The sequence below is a fragment of the Aulonocara stuartgranti genome, assembly GCF_965226115.1.
Source record: "Aulonocara stuartgranti genome assembly, chromosome: 15".
NCBI classification, from domain to species: Eukaryota; Metazoa; Chordata; class Actinopteri; order Cichliformes; family Cichlidae; genus Aulonocara; species Aulonocara stuartgranti.
In genome coordinates, this window is record NC_138951.1 from 31,768,420 (window position 1) to 31,791,753 (window position 23,334).

Genomic DNA, 23,334 nt, shown 5'->3' on the forward strand with positions numbered 1-23,334 from the left:
CAAATGCTTTTCCACTGGGGCTTTGCCAAAAGCTCCTCTAAGGTCATGGAATTTACGCTCATGTTTGGAGCACAGTCTCACTGTAAAGCACACCATTTTGGTTTAAAGCGTGTTTCAGTGAACCAGACTAATGTTACTGCAGTAATGGGCCATTTATGACCTCTAGGGCCTGCTCCTCTGGCCTGGCCTGGGTGTGCATGGCAAGACTTGTCTGACAATAGCAACGCCGACTTAAATCCTGTGGGTTTAAGAGAAGGTAAGGCGGTGTTTCATGGAAATTTTAGGCTATTCTTAAATTCTTGGAAACGATAAAGTCCTACTCTATCAGACAGTGCTGATCGTTTCTAAACACTGCTGCCTCTCCATCAGTATGGAAAGGCCGGATCATCAGGCCTACAGCTGTATCTAATTATTCAAGGAATGCAGGGCTTTTGCGAGAAAAAAAACTCTGCAGAATATGGGCCGGCTTTCTCAAATCTTTCTCCCCCTTCCCCTTCTCAGCTGAGCTCCTTCGGCAATGCCACAGCCCAGTCTCCGATGAGAGGATGAGAACCTACACCCGCGGGGCGCCCACTGTCTTCTTCATAAGTCTTCTGTGGCCCCTGCTCTCTCTGGCAGCTGTAGCCGAGGTGGACCCCAGCGGAGGAATCCCCTTCATGGGGGGCAACTACAATGGTCATCCCATGCTGTACTTCAGCCGTGGGGATGTGGAACAGCTGCAGTACGCAGCTGCAGGGACTCACCAAGAGATGGCGAGACGAATCCGTGAGGCCGGGGAGACCATGCTAGAGCACCCCGAGGAGTACCTGCCCCCCTGGAGCCCGGCCGAGTTCAGCGCCCGCTGGAATGAGGTTTATGGAAACAACCTGGGCGTCCTGTCCATGTTCTGCCTGCTGTACCCACACAGGGCCGGGGCCCTCGATCTGGTCAAGGACTACATGGAGAGGATGGCAGCCCAGCCTAGTTGGTATATTTTCTGTTGTTTTTTACTTGTGACTGTGACTGTGACTGAAACTTTTTGTTTACAGTTTACAGATGTTACTCGATATCTCTGCCCCACCCCTACATCTTCATCAATGCAGCTTTAATGCTAAACCACTGCTGTCAGTGGCTTTTTAGTCAGTCCCCTCTCTGGAGTGTTCCGGTCCTTCTCTGTGGGAAGACTCGTGGTAAAGATGCATTGTGGGCCGATAAGTCTGTAGTCCAGGAAATATGTTTAGCAGCTGTTTGCCCAAACAACCCCCACCCTCACCCCAAGTGAGAGGAAATGAAATATTCAGATGTGGGCTGAATAGTTCAGGCCTGGGTTGTGACTGAAGCTCAGGGTCCAGGTGACCTGACAGGGACTGCCTCTAGTTGTGGTTAGTTCTCCTCTGTATTGCATATCATCAGGCTAAGCTACAGTCATTTCCCTAACCAATCTTTCTTGTATTTCCCATGTTTTCAACTTGGTAATCCAGCTGTGGGAGCTCTTGCTTTAGTATGATGTACACTTCATCCTAGAGAATATGTTTCCATCATATGTTTGCTTCAGTTTACACAAGGCTAAGTAATTCTCAGGGAGTTTTGACACGACATTTGCCACCTTTGTATGGAACTTATGATTGTGTGGTTATGACATATGCAACCTCAGTGTTTGAGTGGCTGAACAGAGCTGCAGAGTATACACAATCAGTGCCATAGGGCTCATTATTATCGTTGGTTTGAACATGGCAGAGGGATTTTAGCTTTGCTGCATATCAGCACTTTGATGTCAAATTAGGTAAGAATGTATGATGATGACTATTTTGGATGTGCAAAGGAAACCACAGCAATGAGCTGTTTATATCAACTCTGAACACAGCATATATTATCTTAGGTGACGATAGGTTGCTACGTTCTTCAGGCTTTGAAGTTTCTCTAAGTATCAATTCAGTGCTTTTCACAGAGTTACATTCTGTTTGTTGCAGGAGCATTTTGTTTGAGGGTGAACAAAGCCAAATTCATCCATACTTCCCCAAACTAATAATTAAATATACATATTACTGTCAGTTTTTCAGGTAGAGGTATCCAGGTAGAGTTGAATAGCATTTTTCCCTTAATAAATAAAAAACGACATTTCATATTTACTCTAAGATCATCAACAAAGACAACTAAACGAGTGTGGCAAATTGCAAAAAATGAGAAACTAGGAGAGGGGAAATACTTTTCCACAGCAGTGTATCTGTGTTAATTTAATTCAGGAAGAAAACAAACAGAAACTATTTGGTCACAAACAGTTTTTAAGAATGATAACACAGCTAAATGGAAAAAGTACTCAAAACCTCTAAAATCCAGTCATCTGAATTTAGGCTTTAAATGGTTTTCTTAGCAAACTTAACTGTTTACTGCAGTCAGCATCTTCTTTGGACACTCCACTGCCTTCCTGCTACTGATAAACTATGTGACTGGGTCATAGCATTTATTTTTTATTCATTCGTATTATGATTCAACAGAAAGTGTGTGGGTTTTTTTTAAAAATGTCCTGTCACTCACCCTAAACCTGTTGTGGCAGATGGCTGCCTCTACCTGAGCCTTGATCTGTCAGAGGCTTCCTTCCTTCTCACTGTCACCAAGTACTTGCTCAGAGAGGGTCGCATGATTGTTGGAGTTTCTTCTGTGTCTGCTTTCTAATTTACAGTATTATCCGGCTCAAGCTCGAGGTGGTTGCTGTTGTGATTTAGCGCTATATAAACAAATTTTAACTAAATTGAACTTAATTTAAAATGTGAAAACAAAGTGATCTAAACTAATGTTCTGCTTAGTCCCAAAGTCGTTGTACAAAGCTATATTTCTTTAGCTCCAAAACCTCTTTCAAGTTTAATTATAACAGTCAAGACTTATTGGCAACCAAAATTCTCAGGGGTAAATTTAGACTAGCCACTCGGAAATGTGTCAGTCTAAAATCGAAATGATATAAACACATGCATGTCTATGTTTTTATTTTCCACCTCGCCACATTTCCTACTGTGAGAAAAACATTAGCAAGTCAGCTGAATTCATCCATTCAGCCAATGCCTGGACAATCCTCAGGCTTTTCACAGTCAGCCATGACTGAACTTCATGCCAGTAGCCGTGCTTCCTTATTTCCCTAACAATTCGATTGAGTTCAATGGCCATCAGTTCTGGCTGGCAAATGCAAAAAGGCTGAAAAGTGGATTAAAGTCATTCACCGCTTCCAATTCTACACACATTCTGTTTGAAAGACTAAAACCAATCAGAAGTGGTGCTTAAATACTTTCATATATGGAAATAGTGGCTTCACAATCTTGCAGGAGTCAGGCTCTCTACCTGTATAATATTTGTTAATCATCACCATCTCAGTGCTTGCTTCTCTTACATTTTCAAACAGTTTGCTCAACCTCTGCAGTTTTTGACTATTAATGGTGTAAACAGTGTTAATAAGCAAGATTTAAATCAGCAGGTCCTGCAGGAATGTTGGGAAATTCTTGTGTATAGTTTGAGTTTCCTTTTTTTTTACCAGTGGTTGGGGGCATGTCAAGTTATGTATTTCGGTAAACCAAAGAAGCTGGGGAAAAAGAAGACTTAGACTCGTTTTTCAGAGCCAATTAAATTGTTTGTAATGTTGCTGCAGATCACTTTGTCGATACTTGTGAGATAGTCCTCAGTAAATATAGGGTGAATGGAATAGAACCATGTACTTTTTTTTCTAGGGTTTTTAATTTATTCTAATGTATTCTAATTAGCCAAAAAGGTTTAGCAGGACTTAGACATGCAAAAGTTAGCAAAAGAGCACAGTTAAATCAAAGTCTCCTCTACTGGTGATTTTTATGTTATCGTACTGTGTCACCGTGCCAGTTAAAATGCCCTCTCTGGATCATCATTAGGATGGAAACAGACACCATAGATGTTTTACACCTGGTTCACTTCACAAACAATACATTTGCAATAAAAAGTTTTCCAAATTAATATTATACAAATACAAAACAAGCTATAGCAATATTGCAAGTCCTAGTGACCGACGAGTGTTTTTTGACTGCTCCAGTTTCTTAGAAATTTCAAAGCAGGTTTTGTGCACCACCCATGATTTTCTTCCCTGCATCATTTCCTCCCCAAAGGACTTCAGATGTGGAGAATAAGTCCATATTTCTAAGCCTAATTTGTCTTTCTTTTTCATTTATTGAAATCAGCATTCAATATTAAAGATGTCAAAATTGATAAATGTGATAATTAACTGTCTTCATCGCGCTACTATACAAACGCTGCTCAAGATTCTTGGCAGTACATGTTCCCAGTGGTGGAACATCATTATCTGTTGTGTCACTCACAGCAGAATTATGTTTCTCCCTTATCTAAACTTGTCAGTTTGTGTGTTATAAAGCATTCCTGTTGTTTCATAGGTGCTCAGTTTTACAAGAACAGAAAGAGAATCTCAGGTGAATTCTTCTTTAAAGGGACAGTTTAATCCTTCTCATTCCACTGCACGGTTGCCATGTTCCCTCCAACCACTGAACAGGGCCAGGGGGATTTTCCAGATTGGCATTAGTGCAATTTACAGGGCATTTTTCACAACATTAGGATGTGTGCCACAGTGCAGAAAAGAAAAGCCACTGAGCATGTGTTTTCACGTCTTAAGAGCACACTGTGAGTTTTCTACTTGGCCGCACTTTTATTGTGGTCACTGAACCTCTCGGGGCCTCTGCAGAGTGGCTCCAGGAATCAGTCAGCTGTGGTATTCATGACCTTCAATTACGCCTGCAACAACCATGTTCCAATGAAGAGCTTCTACTTTGTGGCAGAATGGTGCCTGCCTCTCTGGTGCGTGTGTGTGTGTTTTTTTTTTTTATTGTCATTGTACATGTGTGCCGGAATAAAATAAAAATAGTGGAATAAAAAGCAAACAAGAGAAATATATAAAATCAAAACTAGTGTGTTTTGGCATAATTTAATATCAAGTCCAACTCTAAGTTTGCAGTAACTTTTATTCTCTTTTCTTTTTTGTCCTTTGGCCAGATTTCAAAAATAAAAAAAGCTCTGATTTTCAAATGAATGAATATAAATTTAAGGATCCAGCTGAAGGAAGAATACCATTAATGCATTTTATCAAGTGTGTAATTGGGGCAGCTGGGGGTTTCTGCGAAGGCTCAATAGTGTGTGTCCATAGACCACAAAGCAGAGCTACCTATACATACATAACCACAAAGTTTAGAAGTTTTAATGGGAATTTTTGATCATTTTTGCACAAGTGCATTTCTGAGGTTAGAGACTACCGGTAATGTGAAGGCCTGGATCGAAGTCTCTGCTCTAGTTGATCCCAGTGGTGTTCTGTCAGGGTTGAGGTGAGGACTCTGTGCAGGCCAGTCAAGTTTTCCACACCAAACTCACGCATTCATGTATGTATGGACTTTACTTTGGTGCACAGTGATGTTGGAACAGGAAGTGGCCATCCCCAAACTGTTTCCCCAAAGTTGGTACTCTTATGCTGAAGCATTAAGAGCACTATGCACCTCAGCAGCTGCTGACTGATTTTATGTGGCCTACCACATAAAATCAGTCGCTTTCACTTTGTTATGACGCCACCAACAGTTGACTGTGGAATATTTAATAGTGAGGAGATTTCACAACTGGACTTGTTGCACAGGTGGCATTTTATCACTGTACCACACTGGAATTCCCAGTGATTTTATACACTTTTGTCCATGGAAGTGATTGGAAAACCTCAATTCAGTATAGCAATATAGTGTGTTACGATAGTAGTGAAATTGTCTAATGCACAACGGGCTGCAGGACAGGGGATACCCCACTACTCATGTGCCATTTTCAGTCAATGCAAAGAAAAGTATGCTTTCATGGCGTGCACTTGCAGCAGATTAGACTCTTTGTAGCCTGGTTGCTGACGTTGCTCCAACTAGTACTGGATGTTTTTGTAGACTGCAGATGCCAAAGCTTGAAAAATGAAATTATAGCAGCATTATAAATTTCTGTGAAAGGTAGTACAACTACAGTGAAAGTCAACAAACTAGGCTTGATGGTTAGTCAAATTACCCAAAATGACAGTATTTAGGATGCTACACCCTGTGCTTACTTTGTGTCGCACTGAAGTGGAATGCTGCCTACTGTCCTCTTTTGACCCACTCTCTACAACAGAGGTGCAAACTGATTCTTAGTTACCACAATTCAAATTTACACAGGAGGTTTTTTCAGTTGAGATGAACAGATTTCTATTATTTGTTGTTGTTGTTGCTTTAGTGTTTAGTGATTTATCCTTGCAGCTAGACTGGAGGTGATAACAGGACTCTAGTCCGGTTTAGATCTTAAGACAGCCTTTGTGTAGATCTCAGCACAATCCATGATGTCAATTATTGGCTGTTAAAATGCAGTCCACACATCTGTAGTTCAGTTCCCTTTAATTAACCTGAACAGAATGGTTGCTTTCACTTTTTTTCTCAAAAGTAACACTGCAGTTCACACGTCAGCAGTCTTAGATCCAACCTGGAGAGAATCTACCCACGCTGCATTTCTAATGTCTCGTTTTGTTGGTACACTTGTAATTTTGCTGATAAATCCTATTTAGCGTCTTTATTTTGCTTTCAAAGAGACCAGCCCTTTTACAGCTGCTATGTTAATTAAAAGCCTTTGCAAAGGAAGGCTTTCTCGTTCATTAGAAGCCATTTGCCAGGATTTCTTTGAAAAGAGTGAAAATTTCATACTTGCAATTTCTTTCCACTTGCTGATGCTTTCCCTTCTGTTTGTCTGATCTATGTATTGCAGGCTTGTTAAAGACGCTCCCTGGGATGAAGTTCCTCTTGCACACTCTTTAGTTGGATTTGCCACTGCCTACGACTTCCTGTATGAGTACTTGAACAAGGGCCAGCAGGAACGTTTCCTGCAGGTGATCGGCAACGCATCACGCCTGATGTATGAGAAGTCCTACGTCCGAGGGTGGGGGTTTCAGTACCTACACAACCATCAGCCTACCAACTGTGTGGCTCTGCTCACAGGAAGTCTGGTTTACATGATGCAGGGTAAGTGTGTGATGGTTACGTTTCTGGCTTCGCAGATCCGTTTCTTGAGTTTGTTGCTGTATGTTATTCTCAGTCTGCTGTGCCAGCACACCACAGAATCATAAAACATTGAGATATTAAAGAACTTCTCAGGAAAAATAAATCGTTTGGGGTTTTTTAGGCCTTCTGTGTTTTGTCCAGTTTATTGTCAGTCTTCAGACCAAGGTATTTATAATCCTCCACTGTGTCCACACAGACCCCATGAATGGGTTTTTTTGCCATGTTCACATGCAAGTTTTTCTGTCCATGGTGTAAAAGGTGGAGACAAACAGGGAGAAACAGCTCCTGAAGAAACACACTAACAATAAATGGTCTATAGCAAACATTTATCTACAGTCTTCTGCCGAATTGTGTGATTAAAACACACATTATCTTGATTCCTTTTCTCCTTCGTAACACAGACGATGCCTCTGAAGCGTGTTTCAGTGCAATCCTTGGTGTGTTTTGGTTTCTGTTACTTCCACAGTTGTTCCATCACATTAGTTTCTCCCCAAAATATTTCTGTTGTGTTTTGTATGATTTTTGTATTTCCGTTGGTGCTTTGTGTGCTTTTGCAGCCTTTTCTCTAATCGCTGGTGTTTTCTGCACACATTCACCACAGAAAGTTCGCACTAATTAACAGATTTAGGTAGAATCTATTTACTGAACACCAATGATGCTGTCCATTTGTACTTTATTGCTCACACTGGTGATCATTTTGAATTGTGGAAAAAGCCACAAAAAATTCTGTTTTGTTTTCTGTTTGTGTGCCTCAAATGTTTTTATGAAGAAATATTTTTCCACAAATAGTTTGGAAGTTGGAGAGAAATCCTGGAAACAAAGCAAAATGCAGCCTGACTAGACGATTATCATTTGTCTGGATTTCGTTGAAGGGATTTAGTTAAACATGGTCCAAAGTCTGATTGAATTGAATTCTTTAGGGGGATGGGTTACACTAACACATGATCAATTGTTTTGTTTTTTTACACGACTGTGAGATATTGAGACATTTCATGCTGTCATGTCTTCAACTTAATCTGCTTCCATGATGTTTTTCTCTCAGTCTGAGCCTCTGATCATGTAGGTAAACTTCACTTCCACCGTCTTGGAAGGCAGATGGAAAATGTATGCATTGAATTCTTGTTCTGCACAACTTTGTAGTAGCACATAAAGCAGTACTAGACCTGCTGCAGGTTCCTGTTAGAGTAGAAGGACTGCCATATAGTCAGAGTCAATGTGGAATCTATCCAGCAGCTGGACAAAATCACCTTTGGGTAAGCAACTGAATGACATGCACAACCCTAACCTGACTGGGTGGTAGGGAGAACACAAGACTGAAAGCAGCATACTAGCTAGTTAGCTCCTGCTGACTGTTCAAAATATGAGTGAGGGGATTGCCCTCAAGTAAAATTATTGTTTTTGCTAAAACAGTGTCAGAATCTGTAGTTTTAGTTTTGGTTTTACACTTTATATGTTAGACAGCTGCCCCTTTTCTGGTTTCCTCCTCAGACTTTGGACACCGTGTTTTTAAGTTTCTCCAGTTTTGCTTTTTCCTTTCTTTCTGTCCTAGCAGTACAGGATTCTCTCTTACGACATTGTCGCCACTTTCTCCACTTAAACCCCGCATGAGCAAGTGCTTGGTGAGAGTGGGAAGGCAAAGCTCACTTTCAACAAGAAGAAACTTCTGGCAGAACCAGGCTCAATAAGCGGAAGATAGGATAAAGACACACTGTGGAAGAGACCCAGTGATTAAGAGATTAATAATTACTAATGATTATATGCAGAGAGGTGCATAAACACATAGTGAGTGAAACCTCACTATGTGTTGTAATGTAAAAGGAATTGTTCCTCGCACAGAATCCTGTGGAATTCCATATTTAACCTAAGTTTACATTTACAACAACAAACTGGATTCTGTTAGATAGGTATGATTCAAACCACCGCACTGCAGTACCTTTAACACCTACGGCATGCTGTAATCGCTCTAATAAAATATTATAGCTTATAATTAACTAAGAAAGCTGGGTCAAGTGATGGCTTTTCATGTAAGAATGTAACTACTAATTTAACTGCCAGCTTGAAGGCCTGTGGTACATAGCCGATACATTGAAGCATTAATTAATGGTAGAACTTCTCAGAGCAGTCTTGTAGGAATAGGGTCTAAAAGACATGTTGATGGTTTGGAGGAAGAACTACTGAAGTCAACTCAGAAAGATCAATTGAAGAGAAAGAGTCTCCAACCGATCAATGCTACTGAAAGTAGCTGTAGATAATGTTACGTATGTGAGATGGTTATGAGTAACTTCTTATCTAGTGGTTTAAATTTTAGCTTTGAAGAGATTCACGGTTCATTAGTTCATTAGTTCAGGTTAAAGGGATACTTGGCCCAACTATTTTTTTATCGGCCTGGCTACAGTGCTGCAGAGAAACCTAGGGTTCTTTTTATTTTCTTCAGTGCAAATGTACACTGAACAAAAATATAAACGCAACACTTTTGTTACTGCTCCCATTCCCCATGGGATGGACGTAGAGACCTAAAATTCATTCCAGATACACAATATAACCATCCCTCCCAAACAGTGGTCACAAATCAGTCCAAATGTGTGGTAGTGGGCACATCTGCTATATTGAGATAATCCATCCCACCTCACAGGTGTGCCACATCAGGATGCTGATCTGACATCATGAGTAGTGCACAGGTGTACCTCAGACTGCCCACAACAAAAGGCCACCCTGGAATGTGCATTTTTTTGCGCTATTGGGGGTCTGGGGACCCAGAACCGGTCAGTATCTGGTGTGACCACCATTTGCCTCATGCAGTGCAACACATCGTCGCATGGAGTCTATCAGATTGTCAATTGTGGCCTGTGGAATGTTGGTCCACTCCACTTCAATGGCTGTGCGAGGTTGTTGGATAGTCGTGGGAACTGATACACGCTGTCGTATACGCCGGTCAAGCACATCCCGAACATGCTCAATGGGTGACATGTCCGGTGAGTATGCTGGCCATGCAAGAACTGGGACATTTTCAGCTGCCATCTGCCCTGAACAATGTGAACCATGATTCATCCGTGAAGCGCACACCTCTCCAACGTGCCAGACGCCATCGAATGTGAGCATTTGCCCACACAAGTCTGTTACGGCGACGAGCTGGAGTCAGGTCAAGACCCCGATGAGGACGACGGGCATGCAGTTGAGCGTCCCTGAGACGGTTTCTGACAGTTTGTGCAGAAATTGTTTGGTTGTGCAAACCAATTGTTCCAGCAGCTGTCTGGGTGGCTGGTCTCAGACGATCTTGGAGGTGAACCTGCTGGATGTGGAGGTCCTGGGCTGGTGTGGTTACAAGAGGTCTGCGGTTGTGAGGCCGGTTGGATGTGCTGCCATATTCTCTGAAACGCCTGTGGAGACGGCTTATGGTTGAGAAATGAACATTCAATGCACGGGCGACAGATCTGGTTGACATTCCTGCTGTCAGCATGCCAATGCACGCTCCCTCATTGCTTGTGGCATCTGTGGCATTTTGCTGTGAGACAAAACTGCACATTCCAGGGTGGCCTTTTGTTGTGGGCAGTCTGAGGTACACCTGTGCACTACTCATGATGTCAGATCAGCATCCTGATGTGGCACACCTGTGAGGTGGGATGGATTATCTCAATATAGCAGATGTGCCCACTACCACACATTTGGACTGATTTGTGACCACTGTTTGGGAGGGATGGTTATATTGTGTATCTGGAATGAATTTTAGGTCTCTACGTCCATCCCATGGGGAATGGGAGCAAAAACAAAAGTGTTGCGTTTATATTTTTGTTCAGTGTATTTCCTTTTATAGCTATCCTTTTTAGAGAAATGGGCTGTGGTTGATTTGGAATGAGTCCTGTTCCCTATCATACGCAAATCATACAGTAAGAACACACTTGTCCTGTGTGTTTGTGTCATACATCTGATGGTGATTTTGCGTAAACTCTTTGTGCAGTTCTTTTGTGTTGCACATGTTAGTAAATGGGTCCCGCTATCTTGAGCATGTCCTTTGCAGAATCTGCCATGATTACTCCAGTTCACTATCTCAACACCATCGACTAAATATGTATGTGAAGCAGAAGAGGAAGGAAATCAAGATGTTCTCAAATTGTTTTCTGGCGTTTAAGATTTAGTACTGATGTAAACTAAATTTAAGCTCAATTGCCGAGAACCACTGTGGTCACAGTGGTTTTATTTCTGCTCATTTTTCATAAAGGTTACCAACAAGCACACAGTTCTGTGACATCTCAGGAAAGTTGCAACCTGACCTTGTCTTGCTTGGTTTCATTTTACTCCCCAAAAATGACTTTGCTCCTGCTCTGCATTACTGAGGAAATACACTGTGTTTTCCTCAGCTTGGTTGCTTTGTTTATGACATATTTATTTTTGCTTAAATGGTAAATGGTCTGTATTTGTATAGCGCTTTACTTGGTCCTAAGAACCCCAAAGCGCTTTACACTATACACAATCATCCACCCATTCACACACACATTCACACACTCAAGTGTGATTTACAAGCAACCTCATGCAAAGAGGTGAGTTTAAAAACTAACTAGGGTGAAGAACTTTGCTTCCTAATAGTTTGGCAACACATGATCGATTTTAAGTGATCCAAAAAACAAAAATCTGCTTTATTTAAGATTCTTTTTTAGCAGCTTCATTCAGGCGTCATGTCTAACGCTGCGCTTAATTCAAGCTTAATTTAGGCATGGCATTAAATTCAGTCCTGGCTCTGAATAACTGAAAGCTTTCCATTTATCGCTGCCAAAAACTACGTACTATATTTTTTCTTCATAGGTTATCTGACAAAAGCTTTTTGCACACTGCTGCCAGTTTGAGAATGAGTTAAAGATGTTTTCATTGTAGCAGTGTACGCCCATTCCTACAGGTCAGATGTCAAAACTGGCCAAAAGTCATTTTATTATTTATTTGACACACAGGGTCAAAGAATTTTAATCAGTATAACAAGAGGCAGATCTGCTTACATAGACATTTTTTCAAAATAAACATGTAACAACAGAAGAGTGGCTTGAGTTATACTGAGTTTATTTATAGACATTTGAGCTTTTATGTGAAAAACATGGAACAATAATCTCTTCTTTGCTTAAACTTTGTTTAAGGACTGGAACTACTTCATTTGTTCAGTAGCTACACAGCTCTGTTAAAAAACTGCAACCAAATCAATTTTATTTTCATTCAAGTGTCGCAGCTTAAAGGCTGAGTTATGTTTATTTTTTTGTCTTCTGAACGTTGATGCATGAAGTGATGCACTCAAGATTGTGAGCGATAATCACCTACACACAAATATTTGATAGTGTTACTGTAAGTGCTAATGTCTGCCTTTTTGATCTTTAAGGGGATTTTTCTCGTGTTTCTTCCACTTCCCTCTTCAGATTCAAAAAAGCCACCAGGCTGAAAAAAAGAAAAGCGTTGCTACGAGGCGACTACCATTCTGTCGCTTGCTTTTAGACGAGTATTTATTGATCCATCCGTTCAAAAAGAACATGTCCTTGTGACATCTCACATATTGTTGTCAGGGATAAGATCATTTTTGTGTCAAGATGTTAATTTTGGTCCGTATTGCCTGAAACTAACCGGCTGTCCAGACAGACTGAAGGATTGCTCGGCGAGTCCAGGAGCATTGTGGAAAGTTGCTGTTTCACATTCCTCTGGAGTGCAGAGTGAAAGTGCTCTGAAGGCTGAGCTGGCAGCTGTGGTTCCTAGCACTTAGAGCGTCATGCCCTCTGTCGGTCAGCTGTCCACAGCGTTAGACTCTGTGATAACAGCTACTCTATGTACATGCGTATGAGCTCACATGCTCATAGAGCCTTTTTTCCCTTTTTGTAAATGTTGGTGTACGAGTACAGTGACTTGTGTGGTGTGCCATCTTTTCGATTTCTGGATGTTCTGTGGACAACATTTAACTGTCACATCATACATGAATGGTGATTATTAATACCTCTGTACCTCACTGTAGTAAAAAGAAGCCTGATTCTTCCCTGAGAAGTTGGGGTGGAAGTAGGTTGCAAAACAGAATACAGATGTACAGTGACTGTTGGAAAATTTAAGCGGCTTAAACTCTGTTTCCTGTATGAAATTTGCCAACTGGATGTGTAGAAGGATATCAGCTGATGTGGGATGGGACAGACATCAGCTGATCTGCCAGGATTGTGGTAGAGCCTGACTTAATGGCTTGCCTGAACTAACGCTATATATTTTTTCTTTCTTTCTTCATTTCACAGCAAAATCAAATCAAAAATGTATCTATGTTCTTTTCTATATCGCAGTTTCCTTTTAAATGTGTGAAATGACGGGATGTGGACATTAATTATATTAAAGTGACAGACAGCTCTGAAGTTGGCTCCTGGACTTTTGTAAGCACTGTTTAAGCCCTGTTTGTGTAAATGTAGTCTTTGTGTCTCTGTTTGATGACTTGTAAATACCTGCTCTGTGCACAAAAGCCAACCAAACCAAACCCATTCAGGGATGGCTCCAGTGGGTGGACCATGTCTCAGAGAAGGGGGTGTTGTGGGGAGCGTGTCAACCAGAGTTTGCTGACAGCCCGTGATTCCTCAGTGAACTGTGGCTACAGTGTTTATGTGGCTGCATGTTCTCATAGTAGATTCTGTGTGTGTGATCTGGTCTGTGTTTATGTCTAAAGGAGTATATATAGTACAGTGTAGCATAGCTGTGTGATGTAGCCACAGCTAAATATGGAAGCTTTCTTTAGATGGCACCCTCAGATCCATCAACAGGCAGAGTCAACTCTGAAATTGTTTCATGAACTGAAATTTAGATTTAGTTTTGGATTTTTTTGACACCATCTGAACTTCCTGTGTTCCAGGTTACCTTCAGGAGGCCTACCTGTGGACCAAGCAAGTCCTGTCCATCATGGAGAAGTCCATGGTTCTCCTGCAGGATGTGACCGACGGTTCCCTGTATGAAGGAGTAGCATATGGGACTTACACCACCCGCTCTCTCTTCCAGTACATGTTCCTGGTGCAACGCCACTTTGCCATCGGCCACTTCGACCACTCTTGGCTACTTAAACACTTTGCCTTTCTGTACAGGACCATCCTGCCCGGTAAAAGTGACACCACATACTGCCAGCAAAATTAATTATGTGATTTTTTTGTATTTTTTACTGTAATGGTTATATTTAGGCAAGCACATAAAAAGTCAGTAACCTGTGAGGAAGTGTTTATTCAGCTATGAGTGGCCTAGACATCTGGCTTATGCCTACTAGAACGCTTCCAGCCAAAGGCCTCATTATGTTAGCTTAGGCATGAAAATTACCTCAGGCTGCCCCACTGGAGAGCACCCTCTCCTCTGAACTGATATGGGGCATGCATGCGTGTAGTTATTACCTTTCTGGATGTCTGACAAAGCTGTGCTGAAGCATGCGGGGATCTGTGGTGTCCTGGGGGTTTGTCTGGAGGTCAGGGCGAGGGTAGCAGTGGGAGGAGGGGCCCCCAGGTCAAACTCAGGCATTTTGCAGCCAATTGCTGACAGTTTCTATATTGTAGCTGAGCAGCAATTCTGCACCCAGAAAGCACCTCTAATTGCACTGACCAGGAGAGCCTGAGCTTCAGAGCCACAATAGCAGCTTTCTCCTCCTACCAGACAGGAAGACAAGGCCAGATTATCCCAAACTGGCCTCGGAGCACCCTGAATGATCGCTGTCCACTAACTGTCTGTGTTTTTCTTTTGGGATCTTGTGAGATCTTAATGAAATAATAAGAGGTTTAATGTTACTTAATTGTTCACTGTTTTTAATGTTGTGTTCTGTTGTTGGTGTGTATTGGAACAATAGCTCAAGCTGAAGCTTCACAGTTTAAAGAAGCTAAAGTGTCAGAAGACAGCTGGAAAAAAGGAAGTAACTGTCAGTTTAAGTTCCAGTATTAGTCTGAGTCTTGAATGCAAATGAAGAGATGCCAAGTGCTGTAATGTAAATTGCATGTCCATATGCTATTTTATATAAATGGCAGATTTACTTACCATTGCTACTTTTCCAGACAGATTTTGAAATAGATAACAACCTTCTAATAAGTCAGTAGCATTTTGACATGTAATTTAATGACATGCGATTTTTAAATGACTAAATCCAAAATTTCAGAGTAGTGTTTTTTTGTCTTTCCTCTCATTAACTCATATGACGTATAAGATTTATGTGATCACACTTAAATCCAGGTTGGAGATGGTTGGTGTGGGTAGTTTTGCGTAGTATATTACCATGTTGTATGGAGATGCAGTGTTTATGTTATTTAATCAGGTTTTTTTTTATCATGTGTTGCATGAAAATGCCACCAGAGCACAGAGTCTACTGGTGGATGAGAGCAGCTGAGCTCAGAGAGCTATTAAAAAAAGCTCTAAATAGTAACTTTTTGGGCTGTTGAGTTTCCATATATCTATGACAGGCATTATCCAAGGAGATGATTTTTGTGACATCATGCCATATATTCCAGTTACCTGGATTGATACTTGTGTAAAACCTCTGTGTTTACCTGAGCACTCGAAACGCTTACTGTAGTGTACACACGCTTTCACCCCTTTAAGCCCTGTCCATCACACCTACTCCAATGCATGCATTTGGCATTGCCAGGGATTGACCCATGCTATCTCCTGAGTTGGGATAGACCTTCTTATCATCCTGACAAACATGACATTATGAGTTGTCTGTGTCAGGAAAGTGTGAGTGCACCTAAAAACAGATGCCACCCAAGCAAAATGAAGGCTAGGCTGAAGTACAAGCTGGAGGGTGAATAATGAAAAAAGGTGGAAGGTCAGTTGTAGTGGGTGTTGCTGAAAGACTATGGAGGATTGTTGTGTATCTTTGTCTTTTGTATGGTTGCTTGTATGTTCTAAAACTGTTGACAGGATTAGAGAGTCAGTCAGTTGAAATATAAATGACCAACGTTCTCATAGATGTTATTGTCAGTTCATTTGCAGTGTTTACTTAAAGTTAAATGAAGAAAGGTTAATTTCTATACAGATACAAGAAATATAATTCTACCCATGGTCCAATGTAAAACTAATCTAAGTACTGCTGTGCAAAGGATAAAATGAAGACATTAACTTTGGTTTGAGTGTAGATTACACTGAAAGCAGGGGCTTTATAAGTCTGAAGAGACTTACCTTGACAGTGTTTGTGCTATAAGTTCCCGAGTGTTTGGGTTTGACAAATGATTTACTGTGATAACATGTTGTAGTTACTATAACGGGTTTCTAAGAATCCTCTCAACAACAGAGAGCAAGAGTTTCCTTATGTAATTATAGACAACAAAACTGTGTGAACAATTTGCACTTAGTGTGGAGCTGAGCTGGGCCACAGAGGTTTAAGATGGGGAATGCTCTTTTGTTACACATTTGTGATCACAAGCCAGATCCTTTCATAATGAGTTTTGCATGGTTGAGTTTTGTAATTTGCAAAGAATTCATAGTGTTTAAAGTGCTATTTTTGCACATTTTTTGGCTCTACAAACCTCAAACTCACTCAGTACAACATTTTATTTGTCATGTGTACCCTTTACAAATGAAATATGGTGTTTTTATCTTCTTTGTGTTTTCACCATCTCACCAGGATTTCAGCGAACTGTAGCAATTGCAGATTCCAACTATAACTGGTTCTACGGGCCAGAGAGCCAGCTGGTATTTTTGGACCGCTATGTGTTGCGTAATGGCAGTGGAAACTGGCTGGCAGATCTAATTCATCAAAACAGGGTAATGGAAGGGCCGGGGCAAGCTGGAAAAGGCCAGCGATGGTGTACTCTCCATACAGAGTTCATTTGGTAAGCTGCTCAGGTTAATTTCATCGTTTTTTTGTTAGTGACAGTACTTTAACATACACTTCTGCACATCTTGTCAGGGGTCACTTTTTGGTCATTTGGTCAATTTTTCATGTAAATTTAAATGGATAATATGATAAATTGTTGCCTTTTTTTACACTTGCCAATGTTGGGCTGGAAGATCATCCATTTAACAGGACAGATGGCCATGAGAGTCTCTTGGCAATGAGCATGAGACAGGCACCCACTAATTATTCTTGCACCAACTGCGGCTGCATGGCATTAGCTGAGAGAAATGCAAGGCAGCACTCGATCCTGACATCCTGATTGTCAAAGTTTTGCTGTCAGCTGTTTCTCACTGCAACGTTTCAGCTACTGGAAGGCCTTGGTCACCGACCTTTGGGTGCTAACCAACACCTAACAAGTGTATTGAGGCTTTCTCCCTTGAAAGCAGAGGCTTGCAGATTTTTCTATACTTGGATAATTAGTTGACATGCGGCCCTACTCAGATGCAGACTGTCTTAGACATAAAAACTCTTCTTGTGTTTGTTCAGTTGCTGGGGAAACTGACAGAAGTCGTGGAAGCCACTGGGGCTTCTTTCTTGGGGCCCCCTGCAGGTTTGTATCAACAGCTTGGGCCTTGACCCCCAGAAGGACCAAAACAGGCCAGTGGTAGTGTTGAAGTATTGCCTTCAGTCTCTGGACACCTGGAGGAACTGGACTTTTTTTGACCCGTGGTATTCCTTTGGATCATTTCCCTTCCACGGGGAAGTGGTGGTTATAGATTCCTCCCTCTAAGGCTGTAGTGCTGTGTGAGACCACAAGATAACATGTATCATGATAACCAATGGGGCACCAGATCAGGTCAGTTCCTGGAGGCTCAGCAGCTCTTAACATGAGCTTCTCCTCACCTTGTGAGAATGAGTCAGACATCATTTCTGACTAAAAGTCCCCTGGTGTATGAGAGGAGGCTGAAGCCAGTGGTAGATCTAGCAAAGGCATGGCCCCAAGAAGGGATGGGTATTGATAAGATTTTCACGATTCCGATTCCATTTTCGATTCTGTTTAGCGATTCGATTCTTTATCGATTCTTTATCGATTCTTTTTAAAAAAGGAGAACACTAAGGTCGAATAGCTTAGAACTTTGTTTTATATCTTCTCTTTGAACAAGATAGAAATTTAGGAGTAACATGGCCTTACAAACCCAACAGTGAGATCTTAAGAGATCCAGCCTACGGCTCTTCAATGGGGTGTCACAGGGTCCCCAGGAAAAAAAATTGTAAATGTAAAATAATAAAATAAATATTCTTCTGTAGCAATAACAAAGTATAACATAAATTATTCTGTAGCAATTACACAAGAATATCCAGTAATGTCCCTGCCTACAATTAAACACATTCACTTACCAAAAATTGGGGGCATCTGCTGTGGCAAATGGGTGCAAGCCTTTTACCACAAACTCAGTCACTGCTCGGTGACATTCGTCTATCCTGGCCTGAAAGGAGACGCTACCGGTAGATTGCAGTGAGAACTGCCAGCATCTGAGCCAGACTCTGTCTGTCTCTCTCATCATGGTCACCTAAATGCACAGTAATGGCAGGTTTTGTAATAAGGCAGATCGCGCTAACATAATATGCACTGTTAGTTGATTATTTACCTGCGGCATTAACGGGAGAGGACGTGCAAACGTTACCGCTGCTGCTGGGTTGAGATTCACGAGTCTGGAGCGGAATTAAAAACACGACATTCATTTAAGGTTATCGTGTGTTTTGTGAGCAAATGCTTTTGCATATTCGTAGTGTTTCCTCCCTTAAATGAAATATCCACTTTGCAAGTATTGCAAGTTGCCCTGTTGTCATCCGTTCTCGTAAAGTATAACCAAACTTTTGAGCGTTTGAGCCGCTTACGCGCTGTGTAAATGACGCTCCGCAATGTGGTGACATCCTTCAGGGCGACTGGAATCGATAAGGGAATCGTTTACAAAAATGGCAAACAATTCCAAGGAATTGAAACAGTGGGAACCGGTTCTCAACAAGAACCAGTTTTCGATACCCATCCCTAGCGGCAAGTGATCTGTTTGCTTTGGAAACATCAACGCACTCACATACTTGACATACTTTGCCCTGTTCAGGCTCTAAGACATTGACATGACTCCTGGCTTCTGTAAGATAGATGCAGTCTTGGTCTATCATGAGAGGCACAAACAGAGGCTTTTACACTGGGTTGTTGATACCATTTCAGAAGTGTAGAGACTTCAGGGCCTCCAAGTTCCACCTGTGAAATGTCCTTCCACCAGGAGTGGAGCTGTGGAGAGATGTTTCCCTCAGTGACATCTGTGCCACAGTTCTTGAGCTTCTTCCTGTACCTTTGCCTGCTTCTGCAGGGTTAATGTGGTCAACCCTCATCCTGTGGTGACAGCAGTTGTGCAGGGCCCTTTGGTCTGCGACTGAGTTGTAGTCTGAATCTCTTGTGACTTTGTTGGCGTGAGTCATCCAGGTACTTAATGTCTTCTCTGGCGGTCAGCATTAAGTAGAACAGTGCCAGTCTCTGCATTTACATGTGCTCAATTAACCTTGATTAACATTTTAATACTATTAATTAATATTTTAATATTTTTTTAAAATAAAAATGACTGCTCTAGGATAATAACACCAGCAACAGCCCAGTCCATGATGGTTCTTTTAAATGGTGTAATGAGTCTGATACTCAGTTAAACATATTTAAGATGAAATATAGACATAGTCATTGATTTTAGAAAATCCACTCATATACATAATGGATGTGGTTTCGCATTGTCTTGCTCAAATTTTCAGACAATTTCTTTTTCCTTGAAAGGTTTGAAAATTTGCAAATATTTTTCCTGATTTCAGGAAATATTTTTCCTGAATTGGTACATTTATTTACATTTTAGATAGCATCCCAACGTTTTGGATTTGGGGTCAATAATATCTGTCCTCTGGTTCTGCAGGTATGACCCAGGCCTGGTCCCCAAACCCCCATCAGATTTTGGAACACCCAAGCTCCACTACTTTGAGGACTGGGGCGTGGTAACATATGGAAGCGCTTTACCCGTCAAAGCCAACAGCTCTTTTCTGTCCTTCAAGTCAGGGAAGCTGGGGGGACGTGCCATCTTCGACATTGTTCATAAGAACAAGTACAAAGAGTGGATTAAAGGGTGGAGGAACTTTAATGCCGGCCACGAACACCCTGATCAGAACTCTTTCACGTTTGCGCCCAACGGTGTCCCGTTCGTCACTGAGGCACTCTATGGACCAAAGTATACCTTGTTGAACAATGCGGTTTTGTTTAGCTCAGCCTTCTCAGGGAGTTGCTTTAAGCCATGGGCTGGACAGGTTACAGAAGCCTGTGATTCCAAGTGGTTAAAGTACAAGGTGGGGCCAGCTGCTGATGCTCAGGGGAGAGTGGAAGCTGCTATAGAGAGGAAGGGCATGATCTTTATCCGAGGAGAAGGACGTTCTGCTTACAATCCAGAACTGAAGATCAGGAATGTCCAGAGGAACCTGCTCCTTCTTCATCCACAGCTCCTGCTTGTTGTCGACCACATCCATCTGGATCCTGACAGCCCTGTCCGTGCCATGAGTGCCTTCTTTCACAACACAGAGCTGCCATTCCAAGGTACAAAGGTAGATGGTGTTCATGGAGCGTTTATATCACACGGGGAGGATAAATATAAGATGTTCTGGATGGATGACACAAACTACAGTAACAAAGGGGTGGTAGGCTACTGGAATTACCCTCGAGGATACCCTTATAATGGCTCCAACTATGTGAATGTCACAATGCCATTGAGGTACCCTCACACTAGGATGGCCTACATTTTCTTTGGACCAGGTGTGGATGTGCAGAGCTTTAGCCTGCGTGGGGATAATGAGAGGGTCGATATCTACCTGGCCACCAAGAAACACATCTACACAATTTACCTGTTGACTGCAGAGGTCACCAGCAAGGCACTTTTTGCCATGGTGCTATTGGACAACAAGAAGATCGTATTTGAGAAGGAAGCAGCTGAGGTTAGCAGCTTTCCGGAGGAAGTGGAGGAATATGTCAGCCTAATGGAGGACAACCTCCAACACGTCAAGCCCGTCTTCCAGCAGATGGAGAGGCACATCCTTGGACGGGTCCTCAACACCGTCAGCTTCCGAAAGACAGCAGAGCGCCTCCTCCAGTTCACTGACAAGAAGAAGACGGAGGAAGCCATTGAGAAGATGTTCGCTATGTCCAGAAAACAGAGCAAAGGTAAGGGGGGGAAGAGAGTGAACCTCGGAGATAAGCTCTCAGAGACTCTACCTGACATTTTTGCACAGATTGAGGTGAACGAAAAGAAAGAGAGACAGAGAACTTCAAAGCGCACATATGATGACAGTCCAGAAGAGGGCGATGCAGATACGCGGGCCTTTGTGGATTACGCAGACAGCCGCAAGAACAGAAAGGGGGGCTTTTTCAAGGGTCGCAAATTCAAGGAAGTTCACATGGTCGCCACAGCAGGAAGCGACAGTTTACCCAGCACGGCTTCCTACATACGCCTGTTCCTCCTCCTGAACATGGCCACCTTCTTTTCACTGCTGGCTGTACTGCTGACTCGCTTTAAGAGGGGTCGGAGTCTGTACACACAGAGATGTTTCTACAGCATCCTTCTGATCGACTGCTTCATCCTGCTGTACCTGTACTCCTCCTGCTCTCACACGCAGTGCTGACATCACGAGTGTACTGAGCACGCCAGCTGATCCGTGTGCAGTTTGAATGACCTCACACCTCACTCTGAGCCAGGTCTTATGACAGGATAGTAAGGCCACTGTTCCATAAAACAGAACTGAGATTTCAAGAAAAAAATGGGAAAAAGGTGGAAGGTTCAAAGATTAATTTTACAAGAAAAGTGTTGATGGTGTGAGACAAAGTTAAATCACAAATCCAGCTTCCATCACATAGTATGAGCATCTTGTAACATTACAGATGGTATCAGTCAGGCAAGTTTTGCTCCTAATCTCATGATTTGTAGCGCATCTTATTATCACCTGTATTGTTGTAATATCACAACTTTTGCTTTTATTCTCACGGGTGTGTAATAATTCCAAAGCCAAGAATGAAATCATGGTACAAACATTGACCATAACATCTTCTCGTACTGCGATACCCACATGGAGCTGTAAACGCCAAGTTAAAGAGTGCTAGGCTGATGAAAGCTGTAATGATGTCAGACTGCTCAGGTAAATAATGAACTTGAAATACAGAATCAGAATAATAGAGAGTTTGTTTGTGGTGTGTTTATTTTTCATTTCAAGCACAAAGAGGAAGCAGCATATATGTGCCAGTGGGAGGGCACTAAAGGTATCCACGGTGTACTTTCAGCTCCTCCCTTATTTCCGCAGTGGATGGATCCATGTTTTGATTAGGCACAGAATTTATACCAGATTTTACTCTTATTTTCTAATTGTTATATGTATAAAAAACAGTAAATGGTAATGTTAGATAATTAATTTGCATGAGCTAATTTAATGTTTGTTGCTTTTGTCTGAGAAACATTCCCTGACTCAGGATTGGCAGAGAGTCAGCTTTGTGAAACACTGGCAGAAACTTTAAACCCCGCCCCCACCCACATATACTTCTAATAATTTGTTTTATTTGAATAAAAACAACTTTTTAGCATTTGAAGATTTTTATTTGAACTTTTTTGTGTACAAAACAATCTTGGAATGTTGACTTTAATATTGTGATATAAATTTTAAAGTTCTGTACTGCCCAAAATCACACACTTACCTCAGGGCTACTTATTGATTACTGATCTATAGATCAGGACTGCATTCTGGTAATGAGTGTACACTTATGGGAAAAAACAGTAGTCTTTTTTTGTCATCTCACAGAAAAATCATAGTATGAGACATGCAGTATACATAAACATTTACTGTAAGAGTTTTGTCTTTTCCATGTGGGTATTCTTGAAGTCTCTGGCTGTTTCTAACAGTGGCTTTAATTCTGTGGGATGTAATGAGTGTCTGTTTAGGAAAAGCAGTGATTCCAAGTAGGAATGTTTGAATTGCCAAGATAAGAGGAGACCACCTCTAATGTAATAAGCTTCTGTGGAGCTTTAGAGATCTGTGTGAAGGTGTTCTCAACTACAATGCCATCTCCACATTTGTACTTGAGATTTGTCTTGCTCTACAGAATTGATAGCAACACTTGTAAATGTATATATTTTATGTTAAAGCGAAAATATATTTTTTGGTCTCTCTTTTTTTTTACCATTTGTAAATAAAGTTAGAACATGCAGAAGTTTCAATTCGCTGTGTGTTGTGTCCTGTAAGCGTGTTACAGTATGAGCAGTACTATGGCCACTGCGCCATTACAGCTGTGGAATCAAATGCTGATCAACACTTCAGTGTGTTACATCACTTATTTTTTCATGTACTGTTGGCTGACAGGGTTGTAATTTGGTGTAACATTAGAGTTTGGCCCAGTGAAGTGACCATACACAGTGCTAAGTTCTCAAC

General features: G+C 41.7%; 1 protein-coding gene across 3 annotated transcripts in view; it reads left to right on the top strand.

The window, feature by feature from the left end:
* dse (dermatan sulfate epimerase) overlaps positions 1–23,123 on the top strand; it is a 28,152-nt gene extending 5,029 nt beyond the window's left edge. Inside the window, exons 2-6 of one of the 3 annotated variants that reach the window (XM_082505289.1) lie at positions 502–967; positions 6,751–7,004; positions 13,888–14,127; positions 16,624–16,831; positions 19,797–23,123. In XM_082505289.1, coding sequence (XP_082361415.1) covers positions 546–967; positions 6,751–7,004; positions 13,888–14,127; positions 16,624–16,831; positions 19,797–21,543 — 2,871 coding nt within the window. In that variant the 5' untranslated portion in view covers positions 502–545 and the 3' untranslated portion in view covers positions 21,544–23,123. Of the gene's footprint in view, positions 1–501; positions 968–6,750; positions 7,005–13,887; positions 14,128–16,623; positions 16,832–19,796 lie in introns of those variants that run through there. The other 2 variants (XM_082505291.1, XM_082505290.1) reach the window with 2 other exon arrangements.
* The last annotated feature ends 211 nt before the right edge of the window (positions 23,124–23,334 follow it).